Source organism: Phyllostomus hastatus, unplaced genomic scaffold (genome assembly GCF_019186645.2).
Source record: "Phyllostomus hastatus isolate PE091 unplaced genomic scaffold, TTU_PhHast_1.1 phas_contig_209, whole genome shotgun sequence".
Taxonomy (NCBI): domain Eukaryota; kingdom Metazoa; phylum Chordata; class Mammalia; order Chiroptera; family Phyllostomidae; genus Phyllostomus; species Phyllostomus hastatus.
In genome coordinates, this window is record NW_025333735.1 from 2,848,305 (window position 1) to 2,866,441 (window position 18,137).

The following is an 18,137-nucleotide window of genomic DNA, read 5'->3' on the forward strand; positions in this document are numbered from 1 at the left end:
CAATTCAGGAAGAATTGCAAATTCTAGAAGAAAAACAAAGAAATAACAAGGGGTGAACATTTCAATAAATCAATAAAATGTCTTCCATACATTTTTTCAAGATTGAGGAGAAATAGTATGTGTTAAAGTATTGTGCAATCTGAAAACTTTGTAAGAGTAAAATTAAGTACTTATTGAAAGAGACTGGGAGACTCTAGATTAAATGACTAACGATGGTACATTTACAGTAAAATGTTTCATGAGTTAAGAATAACTATGACAGTACTCCACTTGATTTGTAACATCATTGGGAAACTGACACTGAGAAAATTTTTAAGCTGTTTTTTATGTGATTAAAGCAGATTGACATTTCCAAGGAGAACCACATATGAATTACAACTGTATATAAAATATTATATGTTAAGTTTTATAGGTAAAAGTTTTCCATTTAAAAAAGATAAAACCAGCCCTGGCTGGTGTGGCTCAGTGGCTTGAGTGCCAATCTGAGAATCAAAGGGTCGTGGGTTCAATTCCCAGTCAGGGCACACACCTGAGTTGCAGGCCAGGTCCCCAGTAGGAGGCACACAAGAGGCAACCACACATTGATGTTTCTCTCCATCTCTTTCTCCTTCCTTTCTCCTTTCTCTCTAAAAATAAATAAAATCTTGAAAAAAAAATAAAACCAGATCATATATTTTATAACTTATTAGAAAAAAATAGTAGGGTGCATATTTTACAGGTTATTTTTTAAATTTTTTATAATTTATTATCTTTATTATAGGGTTATCCAGGAGAAGACAACACAATCCTAGGACCACCAGGGCCTCGAGGTGAACCAGTAGGTCTTTTTCTAAAATTATTTTGATGTTTCAAGATAAAATGCAATAACTATAATAGATTCACAACATCAGTCACATCCTTTCAGAGATTTATTCTGTTACCTTTGTAACATGGTTTTTATAGGAGAGCAGTATCTATGGTCACATAATCTAAATATGAAAGCTATTTATATCCAGGTCAAGTTCCTTAGTGTGATAATATAATTTTAATACAGTGATTTTCTAAATCTAACTTTCAGCATTAAATGCATGGTAATACCTTTTATAGATATTATTTGAAAATTACACACTGTGACCCTGACTTGTGTGGCTCACTTGGCTGGGCATAGCCCCACAAGGTGAAAGGCCACCAGCTCAGTTTCTGGTCAGGGCACATGCCCAGGCTGCGGGTCGGCCCCAGGTTGGGGCACATTCCAGAGTCAAGAGATCAATGTTTCCCTCTCACATTGACATTTCTCTTCCTCTCTTTCTCCCTCACTTCCCCTCTCTCTAAAAAAAATAATAAAATTTAAACAACTTGCATACTCTAGAAATTTTAGGGTAGATATTTGTTTAATCATCAAATGCATATTTCTGAAGTATTTTTTAATCCAATTTGTATCCTTTTTTATAGTAGTTTACACAAGAAAATAATTTCGAGACTCATTTAACCAGTTATTAGAACTAATACCTTTTAAAGATCACTGGTCTACAGTTTCCTAATTAAGCATTTTAAGGGCTAACTGTCTATGGTTTTTGAAAAGTAGCTGTTGTAGTAAATTAAATGAGTAAAATAAAAATGCTTAGTTGACAGAAATAAACATAATTGGTTAAAAGGATAAAAGAATCCTAAGGCAGAAAGATCAGAATATAGAGTCACTTCTGGTATTTTAAACTGGCTCTTTGGAGGTGGTTGAAAGTTATACAATGTTTTAAAAAATAGGCAGGAAAGATTCAAGAACTTTTCTGATTAAATCAAGCTATGTCCTATACTATAGGAAAAGTTATCTTTAAGAATATATAAGATTCTTTATTAAAAATGTCTTAGGCTCTCTAAACTTCTGACGGGGGAAATATGGAAATAATGCAAAAATGTAAAAGCAAATAGAAAAATATGTGCAAATGCGATATAGCAGTGCTTCTTTTTCCCAACTTCAAGTATTCCAGAATACAGAATGTCACTGAAATTTAATAAGTTATTAAAAGTCTAACATAACAATGGTGATTTTCACTAGTAGACATAGGACAGGAGGGAAACTTTAACAATATATCCTAAATAATTAAAGCAGAATCAGAGATCATTGTTTTTATATTATATCTATTATCTTTATTATCCACAAAGGAATAAATTAAAATTTATCAATTAATGGTTCATAATAAATTTTCTGGTTTTCCCAACCAATTTCCATCTGAGTTTCTTTTTAAACAGTAGATTCTGGTATGTGATCATTGCTTTTTTTCAGGTGCATTTTAGACTCTAGACTATCATAGCAAAAATTTTATATTAGAAATCTTTACAAAAGTTAGAAGTGTGAGTTTACTAGATTAGTTTCCACCTTAAGCATTAAAATTTATAAGTGCAGTGTTTACTAGGTTAATTTATATCAAAATTTTTAATGTCATAGATTAAAGAATAAACAAAAGAATTTCTGATTAAGAACTTATGCACCACTATGTTCATAGCAGTGCTATTTACAATAAACAAGTGCTGGGAACAGCCTAAGTGCCCTTCAGTAAATGAGTGGATCAAAAAACTGTGGTACATTTACATGACAGAATACTACACAGCAGAAAGAAAGAAGGACCTCCTACCTTTTGGGACAGCATGGATGAAACTGGAGAATATTATACTAAGTGAAATAAGCCAGTTGATGAAAGAGAAATACCATATGATCTCACCTATAAGAAGAATCTAACAAACAAAATAGAGCCACAGGCATGGAAATATGGAACAGACTGAAAGTGACCAGAGGGGAACAGAGAGGGCTAAATGGTAGAAAGAAGGGGAAGGGACTAGACAAAGAACATGAATGACCCACGGACATGGACAACAGTGTGGGGATTGATTGTGGGACCAGGGGGTGGGATGGGTGGAGAAGGGCAAAGAGGGGGAATAGGACAACTGTAATAGAATAACAATAAAAAATGATTAAAAAACAATAAAGTAGGATCAGCTATTAGATACCTTAAAAAGATCATTAAGTGCAATTTTTTTCTAATTAGTGAAATTAAGTGACTGAGTGGTCCTGTTTAAATTTTTTTCAATCATCTTGATGTTAAGTAAAACTGAAACTAATTTTGACATCATGTATAACATGCTTTATTCACCTGAAAATTTATATTTTTCCATAATCTAATGTCATTTATGTAAATTAAATACTATTTTGAGGTTACTTTTTACTTTTATTAAATTTATTGGGATGACCTTGGTTAATAAAATAGGTTTCAGGTGTACAGTTCATTCATCTGAGTATTGTATTGTGTGTTCACCACCCAAAGTCAAGTCTCCTGCCATCACCATTTCTGAAAATTTGTATTTAATTGTACCTCATTTATTTAACAGTTTTCCTAGCAGAATCTTGAGAATCTCTTTAAATAATTCAATGCTTATGATGTTCTTGGTGTCATTAAGATTCAGTCGTTTGAGATTATTTAATAGAACTAAATAAATTTATACATTTGGTTTCATATTTTTAAAAATAATTCACACTAATGGTATCATCTGCATTTACAAATTTTTAGATCCAGCTGTGAAATTGATTGTTTTTGCATGTGGTCTCTGTAGGGTCCAATGGGGGAACAAGGAGAAAGAGGAGAGCCTGGAGCAGAGGGATATAAGGTAATTGCTCCAAGTTTGAATAGAGTTCTCTGTCAGTCTGCTCAGTTTCAAATGAAAGTGACTATCATTGAGATAATTAGTAATGTCTTATGTTTTTGATCCTGAAAAAAACTTTATCTCCTTGTACTTTCTGTCCCTTCTTTCTAGAATCATCTTCATCTCCTCTCATGACTGCTTTCTTCTAGATGTCAGCTGAAATGTTACCTTTTGAGAGGCCTTCTCTCACTGACCTTTCTATTCATCGCTGTATACCTTATTACTCAATTGCCCTTCATGATATTTAATGCTATCTATAATATCTTACTTTACACATTCATTTTTTGTTTATTGTCCAATTTCCACCACCAAAACTTAGGATCCAAGAGAATAAGACTTGTGCCTGTCTTTTTCATTATTATATACCCAGTTTTTAGAACACAAAGTTCCTGGTATATAGTAGGAATTCAGTAAAGAGCTGTCAGATGGATGAATGTCATTATGTTCTCAAACCTTATGTCAATTCTTACCCTCATCCACTCTTAGAAAGACTTCATTAAACCAACTCCAACTTCATCAGCCAAAATTAGACTATGTGTGACATTTATTGTGTCATTGTTTATTAGCACAATTGTTTTGAGGATGTTCTGTATTCCTGCCTTTTAGCTCTTCCCTTTCTGTTTTCAGTGTCAGTTCCTAAACAAAATCTGCTCTTTTCTTGTGCTTTCTATTATATTTCTTTGCTTACAGTGTACACTGCCTGTTCACATTATTATATAATCTTTACTTACATAAATACTATCTAGTTTTTATAATCTAGTTCAAACTACCTTTTCCCCTGACCCACTCGAACAGCAATCTTTCCCTTTTCTGTAACCATATACTATTTATTGTTTATAGAAGTTATTTAACACAAATATTTCACCATCTTCCAATGCTAATTATTTTCACTCACAGGTATTTTAGCTTTCCAATTTTGAATATGACTTCTTTTTTTCTTGTACAATGTCTGTTTCTTGTTCGAAGCCTGTAAATAATAGTATAAATATCATATGTACATAAACATAATTCATTTTAAATAGTGAATTGATGGGCTATTTGATCCAACATACCCTGCTTTCATGTAAAATTTCTGTGGTCTTGTCTGAAATGAAGACTTAGAGAGCCAGATTGAATGGATAGCCAGTAGGCAAATAACCTTATTGATAAACTGATTTTCTTAAGCCTGGAATCTGAAAAATCAACTTTTACTTCCTCAAACTCTCCTTGAAGCAAATGTTGAAGGTGACTCCAAATGTTAGTACAGTTGTAATGACCATCATCTGTTTCCAATTTATATAACATTTTCTATCTACAAGTGTTTCCTAATCCAAGGAATCCAGTGGTGTTGCGCGTGGGTCACCGGCCAGCAGTGACCACGGAACGCTGCGGATGGCTCGCCGAAACACACGCGAGAAAAAACAACACATGCACAGAGACAAACTGGTTTCTGTGGGGAAGTAGGGACGAAATGGCCACCCCCCCTAGTGGGGAGCGCGCTGGTTTACCGTCTGTACCTGCTTTTATTAGGCTCATTTTGCATAATAATTCAGGTAAAGTACAGTACTCATTCGGGGGAAGTAAGGAACTATAGAAAACAAAGAACTCTGCCGGTCTATTGAGTTGGGGGTCAAAGAGCTGTAAGACTGAGGAACAAACTAACTTCCTCCTAAGACCCTTCTCATTCAACTGAGAGCATTCTAAACAAAGAAGGTTTCACAGTAATTTACATGTTCTTTCTTAGGCCTGATCGCCCCGGGAAATCCGCACTTCTCAGTACCGAGCTGTACCACCCTGTCATTGTTTCAGGCTTAGGTGGAGCAAGGGAACTAAGGCAACCGAGAGATAAGGAGATTTTCTTCCAGACGCTGAGAACTCAGACTTTGTCAAAGCCGAGGAGTGAGGGTCCATCACCCTCTTTTGCTGCAGCCCAAGTCCTTCTTTTGGGGGGCCTCCCAAAGTGATCGTGCCTGGCTTAGGTCGTTCCCCCCTTGGGGAATCTTACCCGTCTTTGGCTAACCGACCAAGCTTTTTGGGGGTTCAGTTATGAATAAAGCAGCAGAAGCAGCATTCCTGCCAGGAAGATAAGCTTTTGTCTCCTTGCTGGCTTACAGTTCCAAGGGCGTTCCCTTAGCCTTAGCTAGGCGGGGGTTTCAGCTTCTGATACCAGTCAGGGCAGTTCCCAACACAGTGGGTTTACTTTTCTTTGGGTTGTGATGCCAACCATTGCTTCCAGTGTAATTTGAGAAGATTCTTAAACTTCCTTAGCTTTTTCTGTGACTTCTCTACACATTGTCAGAAAAGTCAGATTCTTGTAGTATCTTCTTTTGGCCTCTACCATTAAGTAGCTAAAGCAGCATATTTACTGTCAAACAGTAAAAAGTTCTTTTCTTTATTTTATTGATTATGCTATTACAGTTGTCCCATTTTACCTCCTTTATTCCCCTCTGCCTTGCATCCCCCTTCTACCCACATCCCCCCTCTTAGTTCATGCCCATGGGTCGTACATATAAGTTCTTTGGCTTCTCCATTTCCTATGCTATTCTCAACCTCCCCCTGTCTGTTTAGTACTGACCATTTAGGCTTCTTATTCCCTGTACCTTTTTCCCCATTCTTCTCCCTCCCCCTTCCCACTGGTAACACTCCATGTGATCTCCATTTCTATGATTCTGTTCTTGTTCTAGTTATTTCCTTAGTTTGTTTTTGTTTTTAGGTTCAGTTGTTAATAGTTGTGAGTTTGTTGTCATTTTACTGTTCATAGTTTTGATCATCTTCTTTTTCTTACATAAGGCCCAGTTAACTAATCTATTGGAAGAGGTAAAGAGTTTCTTCACTGCCTGGCAGAAGAAAAACCCTGGCCCCATTATTCTGGATAAGCATACGTTCTTCGGAAATACTTCATTAGAGGAAAACTTTTCCCTAGATGCACTTTGGAATCTATTCTCTTTCCTCATTCAAAAATACTCCTGATGAAATTTTCAATTGTGGATGTTTCACACACTTGCTTGACCCCTCATCTTTCTCTCTGTCCTTTTCTATGCTTCTCTCTTACTCTGTCTTTACACTTTAAGGATCATTTTACCATTTGTTGATGGTTCTATTCTTAACAGTCATCTCATTCCAGGTAACCACAATAATTTTATTGCTTAGAAATATCAAAGTCATGAATATTCACACTTGTTTCCTGCCAAGTTTCCCCAAGGACAGGCTTGATTCACAGAGGGAAATAATGCTTTATTTAGAGTTAGATTATTCTGTTGTAGCCTCAGGTTATATTTTTAAATGCTTGCTTTTTTTAGAGAAGTTTACTTTATTTTTATTAATTTTTTATTTTTATTAAATTTATTAGGGTGACATTGGTTAATAAGATCATATAGGTTTCAAGTGTACATTTCCATGATACAAAATCTGTATGTTGTACTGCATGCCCACCACCCAAAATCAAATCATCTTCCATCACCATACATTTGTACCCCTTTACTCCTTACTATCCCACCCCCTTCTGTCTGGTAACCACTATGCTGTTGTCTGTGTCTGTGAGTTTCTGTTTTATATCACACATATGAGTAAAATTATATAGTTTATCTTTTCTGACTGAATTACCATATTTTTGGATCATAAGATACAAATAGGAAAAAAATTGAAGCAAAACATGTGGTAATATATTTAATAACATAATATTTCACCAATGTAAATGTAAACAGAACTCAACAGCAGCATTAACAACCATTATTCCTCCCAAATTTGGTGGGGGTGAGGTAAGTCTTATAGTCTGAAAAATACAGTGTTTCACTTAGCATGATATTCTCAAGGTCTATTCATGTTGTCACAAATGGCAGTATTTCATCTTTTCTAATGGCTGAGTAGTATTCCATAATACAATGATACCTCAGTACTAGTCGTTAATTTGTTCTGGAACTCGTGATAAGTGCTAAAACCAACAAATATCAAGCAAACAACAAGTGATGAAGCATTTTCTCTTGCGGGGCAGCATCGTGATTCATACAAGTTCTAGCAAGTGTGATGAGTCCTGAGCAAATGCTGAGTGCTGAAACATTTTTTTTCTCATCAAAATTTGATGAGAACAGGGTTTACCAAGTTCTGAAGCCAGTGGGCACCAAGGCATGACTATATATATGCATCCAGTCATCTATCAAAGGACACTTTGGTTGTCCCCATGTCTTGGTCACTGTGAATAATGCTGCAGTGAACATAGGGTGCATATATCTTTGTGAATAAATGTTTTCAAGTTTTCTGGGTAGATACCCAGAAGAAGGATTGCTGTGTCATATGGTAATTCTATTCTTACTTTTTAAGGAGCTGCCATACTGGTTTCCATAGTGGCTGTACCAGTTTACATTCCCACCAGAAATGAGTGAGGGTTTCTTTTTCTCTACATCCTCTCTGACACTTGTTGTTACAGGTGTTAGGTGTTAATTTCATTGTAGTTTTGATTTGCATTTCCATAATAGCTAGTGAAGTTGAGCATCTTTTCATATATCTGTTGGCCATCTGTATGTCTTCTTGGGAGAAGTGTCTGTTCAGGTCCCCTGCCCATTATTTAATTGGGTTGTTTGTCTGTTTAGTGTTGAGATGTATGAGTTCTTTATATATTTTGAATATTAACCTCTTCTTGGAGCTGTTGTTTACAAATATCTTCTCCCATTCATTTGGTTGACTTTTTGTTTTGCTGTCAGGTTTTGGGGTTTTTTTTTTTGTTTTGTTTTTTTTGCTGTACAGAAACATTTAAGTTTGATATAGTCCCTTTCATTTATTTTTGCCGTCACTTTCCTTGCCTTTGGGGTCAAATTTGTAAAATGTTCCTTACAACTAAGGTCCTTAAGTTTAGTGCCTATGTTTTCTACTATGTAATTTATTGTATTAAATCTTATATTTAGGTCTTTGATTCATTTTGATTTTTGTACAAGGGGACAAACTGTAATCCAGTTTCATTCTTTTGCATGTGGCTTTCCAATTTTTCCAGCAAAAGTTACTGAATAGACTTTCTTTTCTCCATTGTATATTTTTTGCTCTTTTGACAGAAAATACATATGGTTTTATTTCTGGGCACTCACATCTGTTCCATTGGTCTGTGTGTCTGTATTTCTGCCAATACCATGCTGTTTTTTAAGATTATATTTTATGAATTATGCTAGTACAGTTGTCCTGATTTCTCCCCCTTTTCCCTCCTCCACACAACACCCCCCCCCCTCAGGCCATCTCCACACCATTGTTCATGTCTATGGGTTATTGGTGTAAGTTCTTTGGCTACTCCATTTCCTATACTGTACTTTACATCCCCATGGCTATTCTGTGACTACCCATTTGTACTTCTTCACCCATTCTCCCACACACACCCCTCCCATTTGGCAACCATCAAAATGCTCTCCATATCCATGATTCTGTCTCTGTTCTTGATTGCTTAGTTTGTTTTTTAGATTGGATTGTTGATAGATATGTATTTTTGCCATTTTATTTTTTATGGTTTTGATCTTCTTTTTCTTAAATAAGTCCCTTTAACATCTCATACAATAATGGTTTGGTGATGATGAACTTTTTTATTTTTTCTTGTCTGGGAATCTCTTTATCTGCCTTTTGTTTCTAAATGATAGCTTTGCTGGGTGGAGTAATCTTGGCTGTAGGTCCCTGCTTTTCATGACTTGGAATATTTCTTGCCAATCCCTTATAGCCTGCAAAGTTTCCTCTGAGAAATCAGCTGACAGTCTTATGGGAACACCCCTGTAGGTAGCTAGCTGCTTTTTCCTTGCTGCTTTTAAGATTCTCTCTTTAATTTAACTTTGGTCATTTTAATTATGATGTGTCTTGGAGTGGACCTCTTTGCATCCATCTTGTTTGGGACTCTCTGTGCTTCCTGAACTTGCATGTCAATTTCCTTCACCAAATTAGGGAAGTTTTCTTTCATTATTTTTTCAAACTGATTTCCAATTTCTTGTTCTTTCTCTTCTCCTTCTGGCACCCCTATGATGCGAATGTTGGACCTCTTCAAGTTATCCCAGAAGCTGCTTCCCCTATTCTCAATTTTTTTAACTATTTTTTCTTCTTGTTATTCTAATTGGTTGTCTTTGGCTTCTTTATGTTCCATACTATTGATTTGATTCTCAACTTCATCTACTCTACTATTTTCCTGTAAGTTGTTCTTTATTTCAATTAATGTATCCTTCATCTCTGACTGGATCTTTCTTATCTGTCGAGGTCCTCACTAAGTTCCTTGAGCATTGTTATAACCAGCATTTTGAACTCTGCATCTCATAGATTGCTTGTCTCCAATTTGCTTAGTTCTTTTCCTGAAGTTTTGGTCTGTTTTTTCATTGAGTCATGTTTCTTTGTCTCCTCATTTTGACTGCATCCCTGTGTTTGTTTCTATATACTAGGTAGAGCTGCTTTGACTCCCTGTCTTGGTAGTGTGGCCTAATGTAGTAGGTGCCCTGTAGGGTCCAGTGGCACAGCCTCCCCTTTATCGCAAGCTGGGTATTTGAAGTATGCCCTTCATGTAGGCTGAGTACACTCTCCTCTTGTATTGAGCCTTGGTTGCTGTTGGAATATCAAAGGGAAAGTTTTATCCAGGTCATTCAGCAGCAAGGACTTGCTATGACTACTGACCACCAGCCTCCACCTTCCATAAATGATCAGCTATGCAGGTGCAGGGTAGTGGTGCTCCAATGTAGTCTGTAGCTATCCAGTGGGTATGCTGGCCTTGGGGTTTTCCAGGTGGTGCAGGCCAAGATCAACTCCCACCTGTGTTTTCCCTGGGGCCATCCTGCCTGGGCTGTAAAGCCATATGAGATATCCACTACTTGTGCTGGGCTTAGAGATTCCCAGGTGAAGTCAAGCTGCAAATCTGGACTGGCTCCTGCTAGTGCTGGCCCTGGGGCTCACTGCAGCCAGGTGTTGCTTGTTTGAGAGGATTTAGGAAGTTTTGAATCATGAGCCAAGACCCACCATTTATATGGAAAAGCAGCTTGGGTGGGCCCATAAATTGGGTGTGGCAGAATCTCTAGGGATATCCAAGGCAGATCAAACAGTATTAGTCAGGCTGATGGAGTGTCAGATATTGCACCAGCTTGCCGGCTCTGTGTGGGGAGTGTCTAGCAAAGGGACAATGGCCTCTGCTGGCCTTGATGCCAGACACTTCAGTTTCTTCCTGCATACCACTGGTGCCTTTCAAGCAGCTACCCTGGTGCTAGATCTTAGAGGGAGTGAGTCTGGGTAGATGAGTCAGTGTGTGGTTTCTTTAAGAGGAACTTCTTGGAGCTCCATCAATTTCTTCCACTCACTCAAACCCCCTGGTTTTAGCAGCCCAAAGTTGTGGGGACTTACCTTCCTGGCACTGGAACCCTGGGCTGGGGGGCCTGGTGTGGAGCTGGGACTCCTCGCTCCCGAGATATCCCTCCTGAATTTTTATCCACCACACATGGGTGAGGGACCAGCATATTCCATGTCTAAACCTTTCCTATCTGTTTGGATAGATGTGGTTTCTTTAATTCTGTAGTTATCAGACTTCCAGTCAACTTGGTTTCTAACAGCTCTGAGAGTTGGTTGTTCTACATTTTAGTTGTAGTTTTTATGTAGTTGTGCAAAGAAGCAAGACATGTCTCCCTACACTGCCATCTTGACCAGAAGGCTCCACCATGCTGTTTTGATTATCATAGCTCTGTAGTATAATTTGAGCTCAGGTATCTGATACCTCCGGCTTCATTCTTTTGTCTCAGGATTGCTGTGGCTATTTGGGGTCTTTTGTGATTCCATACAAATCTGATGATTTTTTCATTCTAGTTCTTTAAAAAATGATATTGGGATTTTTATGGTGATCACATTAAATCTGTATACTGCTTTGGTTAAAATGATCATTTTAACCATGTTGATTCTTCCTATCCATGAACACAGAATATCTTTCCATTTCATTTTATGTTTTCAATCCCTTTAATTAATGCTTTGTAGTTTTAATTATATAGGTCTTTCACATCCTTTGTTAAGCTTATTTATAGGTATTTTATTCTTTTGGTTGCAATCCCAAAAGAATTTTTTTTCATTTCTTTTTCTGAAATTTCATTTTACTATCCAGAAAAGCAGGGGAATTTTTGTACATTGATTTTATATCCTGCAACAAGTATTTGTTCATTGTTTCTATAGTTTTTTGGTGGAGTCTTTAGGGTTTTCTATATACAGAATCATGTCACCTGCAAAAAGTGACGCTTTTGGTTCTTTATTCCCAATTCTGATGCCTTTTGTTTCTCTTGCCTGATTGCTCTGGCTAGGACTTTCAGAACTATGTTGAATAAGAGTGTTGAGAGGGGGCATTCTCATCCTAAGAGTGTTGAGAGGGGGCATTCTCATCCTGTTCTTGATTTTAGAGGAAAAGCTTTCAGTCTGCACCATTGGGTATGATATTAGCTGAGTGTTGTCATATATGGCCTTATTATTGAGGTATTTTTGTTTTACATCCATTTTAGTGGGTGTTTTAATCATAAATGGATGTTGTATCTTATCAAATGCCTTTTCTGCATCTATTGATAAGGTTACATGATTTTTTACCTTTGTTTTGTTAATATGGTATATTACTTTGAGCAATTTGTGTATGTTGAACCAACCTTTGAGCCTTAGAATGAATGCCACTTGATAGTGATATTATTTTTTAAATGTACTGATTTGATTTGTTGGTACTTTGTTTACAATTTTTGCATCTGTATTCATCAGAGATATTGGTCTGTAGTTTTTTCTTTTTTTTTCCTCGTGTTATCTATTCCAGGTTTTGGTATCAGGATTATGTTGGCCTCACAAAGTGTGTTAGGAAATATAGCCTTATATTCAATTTTTTGGAAGAGTTTGAGAAGAATAGATATCAAATCTTCTTTAATGTATGGTAGAATTCACTAGCAAAGTCTTCTGGTCCTGGATTTTTATGTTTCAGAGGTTTTTGATGGTTGTTTCAATTTTTTCACTGTTGATCAGTCTATTTAGATTTTCTAATTTTTCATAATTCAGTCTAGGAATTTTGTATATCTCTAGGAACTTATCCATTTTTTTCTAGGTTAATTGGTGGCATATAGTCTTTCATAGTATTCTAGTATGATCCTTTGTATATATATAATGTCAGCAGTGACTTCTCTTTCATTTCTGATTTTTTATCATATTTCTTCATTTTTTCCTCATTGAATCTATCCAGAGGTTTGTCAATTTTATTACAAAGAGCTGGTTCCTTTGTTGTATTAATTTTTGTAGTCTTTTTTCTCTATTTCATTCAATTCTGCTCTAATTTTTATTATTTCCTTACTTCTACTGACATTCAGTTGCATTTGTTTTTAAAGCTGTAATGTTAGGTTGCTTACTTTCAATTCCTCTTGTTTCTTGAGATAGGCCTATAATGATATAAACTTCCCTCTTGTCACTGCTTTTGCTGCATCCCAGAAGTTTTGATATGTCATATTGTCATTCTCATTGTCAGGGTCATGTATTTATATATCTTGTGACCTCATCTTTTATTTCTTCTTTGGCCTCATCATTTTTTAGTAGTATGTCATTTAATCACCACATATTTGTGTGATTCTTTGCTTCCTTTTTGCAGTTGATTTCTAATTTCTAAGAATTGGGGTCAGAGCATATGTTTGGTCTGCTTTCAGTCCTCTTGAATTTGTTGAGGTTAGTTTTGTGATCCAACTTCTACTCTACCCTTAAAAATTTTCCATGTGCTCTGAAGAAGAATGTACAATCTGATATTCTGGGATGAAAGGCTCTATAAATGTCATTTATTTCCATTTGTTTTTGTGTCATTTAAGGCCAATATTTCTTGATTGGTTTTCTGTTTGGATGATCTGTCTGTAGCTGTCAATGGAGTATTAAGGTCCTCAACTATGGTCTTCTTTTTTTTTGTCAGTTTCTCCCTTTAGTTTTGTTAGTACCTGCTTTACGTATTTCGATGCTCCTTGATTGGGTACATATATATTAAGAAGTGTTATATGTTCTTATGTAGTATCTCCTTTATCACTATAAAATGTCCATTTTTGTTTCTAGTTACCTTTGTTATCTTGAAATCTGTTTTGTCAGATATAAGTATGGCTATACCTACTTTTTTGCAGACACTATTTGCTTGAAGAATCATTTTGCACCCTTTCATTTTTAGTCTGTCCTTGTCTTTGCAGCTTAGATGTGTCTCCTGAAAGCAGCATATGGTTGGGTTTTGTTTTTTGATCCAATCTGTTACTCTGTGCCTTTTTATTGGTGAATTCATTCCATTTACATTTAGGGTAATTATTGATGTATGAGGATTTTCTATAGACATTTTACCTTTTGTTTTCTGGTAGCTCTGTGCTTCCATTTGGTTCTTTTCCTTCTCTTTGAGTCTGTTGCTTTTGTTTTATGGTATTCCATACCTCTTTCCTGGTTTCTTTTACTTTTTAAGTTATGTGTCTCAGTTTTGGGGGTTTTGTGTGTGGCTACCTTTAGGTTTAATTTTTTTTGATATTCATGTATATAATAGTCCTTTTTCTTTTTCAAGTGTCTGATTTCCATTCTCGTTTGCAAATTCAGACCTTTACTCCCTCCCCTTTTATGTTTTTGTTGTCACAAATTATCCCTTTTTATGATGTAAGTTTGTTGGTGGTCTTACTCCTAGTTTTGTGACCTTTTCTCTTTGTTTCAAGTAGAATAACCCCTTGAGTACTTTCTGTACTAGAGGTCTTCTGGTGATAAATTCCTTTAGCTTCTGGATGTCTGGAAGTCTTTATTTCTCTTTCATATTTAAAGTATAACTTTGCTGGATTTATTATTCTTGGCTGGTAATTTCTTTCAGTAGCTTAAATATTTCATTCCACTCTCTTAGAGCTTATGGAGTTTCTACTTAAAAGTCTCATAATAACCTAATGGGCTTTCCTTTATAGGTTTCTTTCTTTTTTCCTCTAACAGCATAATCATGAGTTTACAATAAGAGTTCTTTCTTTGTTACTAATTTTGACAATTTTAATATGATGTGCTTTAGAGAAGGCCTTTTTGGATTGAGGTAATTAGGTATTCTGTTCACTTTTTCGATTCAAGGACCTAGCTCTTTCCATAGGTTTAAGGAGTTCTTGTCAACTATTTGTTTGAATAAGCTCTCCTCTTCCTGCTCCCTCTCTTCTTCTTCTGCTATGCGTATTATTCTTATATTGCTTTTCCTGATGGAGTCAGATAGTTCTCATAGAGTTCATTCATTTTTTATGCTCAAGTCTCTTTCTTCCTAACAGCATCATTTCTAGATTTCTATCTTCAGTATCACTAATTACTTCCTCCATCTGGTCTGCTCTATTTCCTACGCATGCTAGTTCAATCTTGATCCCTTTTATTGAGCTTTTCTATCTCCAGAATATCTGTTTGGTTCTTTTTTAATGTTTCAATGTCTTTGGTAAAGTACTCATTTTGTTTGTTGATTTGTTTTCTGAGCACGTTATACTGCTTATCTATTTTCTTTTAGTTCTTTGAATTTTTTCAGAACTGCAGTCTTAAATTCTCTGCCATTTAAGTCATATATTTCCATGTCTTTAAGTTTGTCTTCTGGAGGTTTTTCATTTCCTTTCTGAGCAGCCTCACTATTTTGGTTATTCATGGTATTTCATAGATGCCCTTCTCTGTCCAGGCATCTATGTATGAGTGGCATTTCTCTAACAGACTGATACAAAGAATTCTATTGCTTACCAGTAGGTGGCACTGAATCACAAATTTTAAGGTCTCTTGCACTTGTCTGGCTTTTCAGGTTTCTGCAGGGTGGTGGAAAAGGAGAGGTGGGTGCCTCCCTGTGATCCAGTTGCCCCAGCCCCAGGGAACCAACACAACTGGGGACTATGGTGGGTGACCAGGCTCCAAACCCTTGAAATCCCAGTGCCGTCCCCTGCAGCCAGGCACTGCTGTCAGTGTAACTACAATATGTGGGGGTCGAGGCCTAGGGCAACCCAGTTGCCTTCTATGTAGCTTTGCCCTCCTGGTAATGGTGACATTGGACCTCCATGGAGTAACCCCTGCACCTTGACCTCATGACCAGTCACAGAGTATACTCTTTGCTTAGGGAAAAAGTGAGTCTTTAGTACCAGTTATTGGGTTTGCAGATAATATGCTCTGCTGTCTGACCTTAAGTGTGAAGGGAGGCGATCTCTGGGAGGTTAAAGGGCAGCCAGGCTCTGTGGCTTTGTTTCACTGTCAGAAATGCTGACTGCCATACAACCACAGCCACACCTCTGTGCTACATCTCTGCCCAGGTCATTGGACTCAGCTGCGACTCATACTGCCCACTCCTGCAGGAATGTCCACCAAATCTCTTTGGCCCTCCCAGGTGAAGGGAGTGTCAGCCACAGCCTGATTCCTCCCCTCTCTGGGCTGAGCGGCACAATGAGCTCTGCCTGTAGGGCTGTGTCCTGGCTTAGCTCAGTGATTCTGCCTCTCACCTTCCCGTTAGCTCCCACTTACCCGCCTTTAGATGTTTCAATGCACTGGTCTCTCAGATGTGTTGTGCATTGAACAGGGAATCCTTTGTTAAAGTATTGCTCAAATTGCTGAAACTTCAAGGGGAGAGACCAAGGGGATCTCTTACGCTGCCATTCCTCTGATGTCACGCTCTGCTTTTCTATATATTGTATTATACTTTCATTTCACCCCAACAAACTGTGAGCACTACCACTAAGCTTTTTTATTGTGCTAAAATATATATAACATAAAATTAACTATTTTAACAACCATTTTAAAGTGTGCAATTCAGAGACATGTAGTACATTTATAATATTGTGCAGCTATCACACACTACTTCATTCCTGAACATTTTCATCACCCCAAAAAGGAAGTCCCCTACCCATTAAGCAGTCATCTGTATTTTTCCAGCCTCTGGCAAACACCACTCTACTTTCTGTCTCTAGTGATTTATCTATTCTGGATATTTCATACAAATGCAATCATATCACATACATTTTGTGTCTGGCTTCTTTCACTTAACATAGTGTTTTCAAATTTCATCCATGTTGTAGAATCTATTAGTACTTTATTACTTTTTGAGGCTCAGTAATCACCAAACTTTTAAAAAACACTTTATTAGCCCTGGCTGGCGTAGCTCAGTGGATTGAGCGCGGGCTGGGAACCAAAGTGTCCCAGGTTCGATTCCCAGCCAGGGTACATTCCTGGGTTGCAGGCCATAACCCCCAGCAACCGCACATTGATCTCTCTCTCTCTCTCTCTTTCTCTCTCCCATTCCCTCCCTTCCCTCCCTAAAAATAAATAAATAAAATATTTTTTAAAAAAAAACACTTTATTTAACATTTGTAAATTGTTAAATAAAATTGTTCCAATTGTGGTGAACTCATGATTATGCTGTTGGAGAAAAAAAACAGAATGGGTAATGCAAATTTGGCTTCCATTTGGCTGTAAACAATTGGAAATTATTTTAAATCCTTCTCATCATTCCTTGTTTTCTTTTCCTCTTGAAGAAACTGAAAATTATAAGTCAAGTATGTTGCTAATTGTCATCAGTACATACTTAACTAGGCATCATTATACATGATACATTTTATCGTGTGATGTATTATGAAATCTCTGGTCATTCTGCATGCATATTTTGGAGTATCTGCCCTAGGCCAGGAACAGAGCTAGGAGCCATGACTATGACACTAGACATTCCAAACACAGCCCGTGCTTCATGGACAGCCCATGAAGAAGACATACAGAATAAGAACATTTAATCAGTATAAAAAATACAGTAACTTATAGTTGTCACCCAGGAAACTATATATCATGTAGGACCAGAGAAATTCATTTAAGACTTGAGAGAGCCAGAGCATATAGTAGGAATAAGCATATTCTACTGTCAACATTCACTTTTAATGGTATGGCAGAATCATGCAGACACCCAAGATTAAGTCAGGCTAAACTAGAAAACTATGAAATAAATTATGTTCTATACCAAACTTCTTTTTACTTTGGTTTGGCAAAGACCATAGAATTTTTTTTGCACACAATAAAATAAGTAAATCCTCACTTGGCCTTCATTCCTTAGCACAAGATATATATCCAAGTAGCTATTGAACACCAGCACAGGCAACTCAAACTTGGTATGTCCCACACCCACACTGTAGTATCGCCCTCCACCCCCACTCTGTGCCTCCTCTTTTTTGTGTCCTCAGGTCAGTGAATGCTACCACCAGATATCCAGATATCTGAGCCAGTAAACGAATCCTCCCTCTCTTTCTCCTCTCTCTGCTCTCTTTCTCCTTTCTCCCTTCTTACTTTTTCTCCTCTCTCTGTTCACTCATCCTTTAAATTCAGTTTGCCACTTCTTTTGATTTCTTAAATATTTCTGGAATCTAGCCACTTTGCCCTACTTTAATTTACATTATTTTTTGCCTCAATTATTTTTATAGTTCCCTAACTAGACTTTCTATGCCTAGTTACAGCCCTCTTGAGTCCCTTCTCCACTTAACATATTTTGTCAGATGAATCTTCATTTATTTCCCTATGCT

The 18,137-nt window shown here is 36.8% G+C and overlaps 1 protein-coding gene across 1 annotated transcript in view; it reads left to right on the top strand.

The window, feature by feature from the left end:
- The window catches only part of COL24A1 (collagen type XXIV alpha 1 chain), a 342,153-nt gene that overhangs the window by 258,102 nt on the left and 65,914 nt on the right, over positions 1-18,137 (top strand). The window contains exons 43-44 of the mRNA XM_045835493.1: positions 761-817; positions 3,583-3,636. Coding sequence (XP_045691449.1) covers positions 761-817; positions 3,583-3,636 — 111 coding nt within the window. The remainder of the gene's footprint in view (positions 1-760; positions 818-3,582; positions 3,637-18,137) is intronic.